This window comes from Melanerpes formicivorus, unplaced genomic scaffold, assembly GCF_026170545.1.
Source record: "Melanerpes formicivorus ecotype bairdi unplaced genomic scaffold, bMelFor1.0.p_v2 SCAF_14, whole genome shotgun sequence".
Classification (NCBI taxonomy): domain Eukaryota; kingdom Metazoa; phylum Chordata; class Aves; order Piciformes; family Picidae; genus Melanerpes; species Melanerpes formicivorus.
This window is the reverse complement of record NW_027142366.1, coordinates 8115432-8119790: the sequence shown is the minus strand read 5'-3', so window position 1 is coordinate 8119790 and position 4359 is coordinate 8115432. Positions and strand designations below refer to the sequence as shown.

General features: G+C 41.3%; 1 protein-coding gene across 1 annotated transcript in view; it reads right to left on the bottom strand.

The window, feature by feature from the left end:
• DNAH3 (dynein axonemal heavy chain 3) overlaps positions 1 to 4359 on the bottom strand; it is a 59590-nt gene that overhangs the window by 11708 nt on the left and 43523 nt on the right. Inside the window, exons 48-51 of the mRNA XM_068146809.1 lie at positions 4162 to 4327; positions 2995 to 3211; positions 1911 to 2093; positions 864 to 1062 (exon numbers count right to left, since the gene is read on the bottom strand). Of these exons, the coding sequence (XP_068002910.1) occupies positions 864 to 1062; positions 1911 to 2093; positions 2995 to 3211; positions 4162 to 4327 (765 nt within the window). The remainder of the gene's footprint in view (positions 1 to 863; positions 1063 to 1910; positions 2094 to 2994; positions 3212 to 4161; positions 4328 to 4359) is intronic.

Here is a 4359-nt window from a genome sequence, read left to right as displayed (position 1 = left end):
CTATGTTGCAAACAGTACTAACATTAGATTTAAAACATGCATATTCAGACTGGGAAAAAAAAAAAACACACTTGAAACTTAGTATGAAAAAAATAACACAAATTATTTTGCAATTAAATTCTATTATGCAGCCACTGTTACCTAGTTTAGTTAAAGAAATTCAGCCAGGAACTTCAGTATCACTAACCTATATCCTATTTATGGATTACATATTTGTTCTAAATCAACCTAGAAAAATAAGGGGGGAAAGAAATTACTATCCAGCCTTTCCCAGCATAGCTTACTAGAAAAATCAGTAACTATTTGGAAAGGCATGTGGATAATTCTTATTTTCAGTTATGAAGGGTTGAGCTGTTGGGGGCATGAGATAGAAGAAGACAAGGAAAAAGGTTTCTTTCTTCTCAAATCCTGTGCAATCCCACAATAACAACATAACCCATGCAGGAAGAGCTTGTTAGTGTCTTTACCTATGGTGGGAGTATAGCTACCATTCTGTCTCCCAGCACAACTGATAAAGTTTGGTAGCAGGGTTTAGAGAGGAAAATATGGTGAATGGTGCACAGTACACCTCCAGCTCCTGGAGCTCCTAAAAGCAATGCAAATCTCAAGACTGGGTCAAAGCAAGTTGAGGAGAAGACTTCGTGGTGGTGACTGTACAAAGCCTGTACAACAGCATCAAGCAAGGGCAGTGTGCTACAATGGCAAAAACTACTCCTAGCTATTCAGTGTACTTAGAAGGCATTGCTAGCAAAATGCGTTGATAGTACACATGGGTGCACTCACACCAGAAGCACTTCACTAGTACAGGACAGCAGTGCCCCAAGCATTCCTAAGGCAGGGATAACAAATAACTGCATCATTACCACTGCCACTTGGATCAGGTTTCCTTTCTGCTTTAACTCCCTTCATGACACAGATACTCTCCATGACGAGCTTAACAGGACCAGGTGGATTCTGCATGGATTTCACAAGAGAGATGTCTGAAGGATTCAGGGTATCAAGAGCTGCAAGTGCTGCCTCCAAAGCTGGCATGGCCTCAGCAAGGTCTCCTTCACATTCATCCTGTTAAGACATTGGGCAGAAGTCTGTAAACCTTCATATAATAGCAGGTCCACAACCTGATTATCCTGCTACAGCACAGCCTCAGAACCTCCTCTGCTTCTAAGTACCTAATAGAAAGATTTCACAACATCATGTCTCTTGGAGAGAAAGCTACTTTCAGAATTTGTCTGCACAGTTTAAAGAAGGAAGATTTGCAGAGAAATTAGTAACTTCTGTAAGTTGAACTGGTAACTGAAAAAGCCAGACAAGCTTTCAAGATCAAAGTTCCTCTGGACTGACAAGAAGAATTAAAATACAAGTTAGATGCAGTTTTTCTTACTTAAATCTTACAGTGATGAGAAGGTGAAAAAAAAATGTGTAGCTTAAATTCCTTATCAGGTACTCTGATCTCAGTAATTATCTACCTTATCTATCACTGACTAGCTTGGGAAAAAAAAATAGCCTGGGGAATTCTGCAAGTTCTTATAGGAAATTCTGTGCTTACAGACATCTGGCTCTGGCAATATCTCTTTAGTTCTGCCTAACAGGGCTCCATGCAGCACTATGCCAAATTAGCTCAGCTACCTCTAAACAAATTGTCTTTGGGCCTGGATACAGTATAACCTCCTTACTGACTCTCCAGAGAAGAACATGTTAGTACAGAAATAACAGCTATGCAGCTTTTGGGATGTGAAGTAGAAAGGGAAGCTATGCAGTACCATGAGATACAGTCATACTCCAAACAGCCAAAATTCACCTTGTATTAGGAGTGTTGTCATTTCTCACAGCTTTGTTACTTTAAGAGCTTAGATTATCCCATTAAAACATCATCACAACTGCCATTTACTTGGAAAGACTTGGAACGCTACCTTAATAGCTTGAGCAGCAGCTGCTGCTTCATTTGCCTCTCTTTCATCGGCTGCCACTAGTTCCTTCTTTGCATCTACTTTAGTAGTCTCCTTTTCAATCTGGATCATCATTTTGTCCGTTTCTGCAGAAGTCTGAATCAATTCAGGCTGAAGGGCAGTCAGTTCTTTCTGCATCTCTGCAACCTAAGGAACAAAACAGGAAATGTAGAAAATACCTGTGTAAGCATTGAGTGCATTTCATAACTTGATGTCTTAGGAAGGAAGATCAGAGGATGATGTATTAACACAATCTAAAAAGGGACACTTGATCTACATAACTATAAATAGTTCTCTTGCCTGTTTTTACTAAGAGCTGTTTTATTTAACTGAAAATATTTTATCATCCATGCAATATGCTTGCTTTTTTATGATCCATTTCATTTCAATGATGAGAAATAAATGATGTTTAGTTTTCTTTTCTCACAGTCAGTTTCAGTTTATGGAACTCCAAGTAATCCTTTATTGCACAGGTAGAAAATAAAATCCAAAATAAACTTGGAAAGAAACATAGAACTAGTGACAGCAACAGCTGCAAACTGGATGTACCTCTTCATCCAGCAAATACCTGGAAGCCCTTTTCCTTTGCATCTTGGAAAGTTCAACACCTGGATCACACACAAATTTACCTGGAACCTACTGGGAATCTACTCAGGAATTAATATGTATTATTGTCTTACAACATTCTTCAAGTTCTCCCCTGTTTGGTAAGGGGTAAGAGGTACTACAATGCTGAGGCATGGATTCTCCATACAAGGTTTTGAAAGATGACATTTGTAAGATTTCTTCCTTCAAAATTTGGTAAGTACCACCACTTTCATTGAGCTTTCCATTAAGTGCTATGAATGCCACAATCCAAACTTGTCTACTACCATTTCTTAGAAGGACTGAGCAATAATATAACTTTTCATGATGACTTTCTATAGGACCATGAATATAGTGAAGAGGGAATTTAGTAAGTTTCATTTGTATAAGCTTTAATCAGCTTACACAGACCCCATCCTACAGTATGCATATGGCACACAATCAATGTCTACCCAAAACTTACTTGTAAAGATGCAAAGTCCAGTTTCTGAAGTCCTGCAAGATAACGAGTTCTCATCGTGTCGACTTCCTGCCTCTTGCTATTCAGCAGAGTCTTAAAGGTAAGAACCAGTTCCAGGTACGAAGTTGGTGTCACGTAGTTGTGTCTTCGCAGCACGCTGTAGTAGCTGGTGGAGAGCTCTCTCACACTTTCTTGGAAATACTGGCACATTGACACAACCCTAGAGACAATTTTTCCCCATTACTAGGAAAACACAGTCTGTCTGTATGTTAAACACGAAGAAACTACTCTAAGTTTATGAAAATGTTTTAATGTTAGTGAAGACAGAATTCTTTTTTCATAGTATCATAGTATCATTCAGGGTTGGAAGAGACCACAAGGATCATCTAGTTCCAAACCCCCTGCCATGGGCAGGGACATCCACATTAGATCAGGCTGGCCAGAGCCTCATCCAGCCTGGGCTTAAACACCTCCAGGGACGGGGCCTCAACCACCTCCCTGGACAACCCATTCCAGGGTTTCACCACTCTCATGGTGAAGAACCTCCTCCTCACATCCAGCCTGAATCTCCCCACCTCCAGCTTCATTCCATTCCCCCTAGTCCTATCACTACCTGAGATCCTGAGAAGTCCTTCCCCAGCCTTCCTGTAGGCCCCCTTCAGATACTGGAAGGCCACAATTAGGTCACCTCGGAGCCTTCTCTTCTTCAGACTGAACAGCCACAACTCCTTCAGTCTGTCCTCATAGGAGAGGTGCTCCAGCCCTCTGATCATCCTTATGGCCCTTCTCTGGACACGTTCCAGCACCTCCACATCCCTCTTGTAATAGGGGCTCCAGAACTGGACACAGTACTCCAGGTGGGGTCTCACCAGGGCTGAGTAGAGGGGGAGGATCACCTCCCTCGACCTGCTAGCCACACTTCTCCTGATGCAGCCCAGGATCTGATTGGCTTTGCGGGCTGCAAATATTTTTAACTCCTTTCAAAGAGGGGTCTGATTTTCAGCAACATCAGTTACATAAACCTAGAAAGCTTTGATTTGCATTGAAATCTCAGAGTTGGTTTAGCTTTGTCAGTTTATGAGGACAGCTTCCTGATCAAGTACATTGGGGGCACAGGGGGGAGGGGAACAAAAATTTCCTTCTTATGTTTCTTGATAGCTAAGCACATACTCTTTTCTAATGTCAGCTTCGAGTTCAACATCCTCTAAAAACTTGTTAGCAACCATCTCCAAAGCATCTGTAGGCCAGGTTTGGAACCAATCAATGGTGCAGCAGTTTATCAGTGACGGGAACATCCGTAATCGATTCCGAAATGCATCTCCAATAGGACTCATGGCTAGAAGAAAAGTCACAACTGTTACCTAAGTT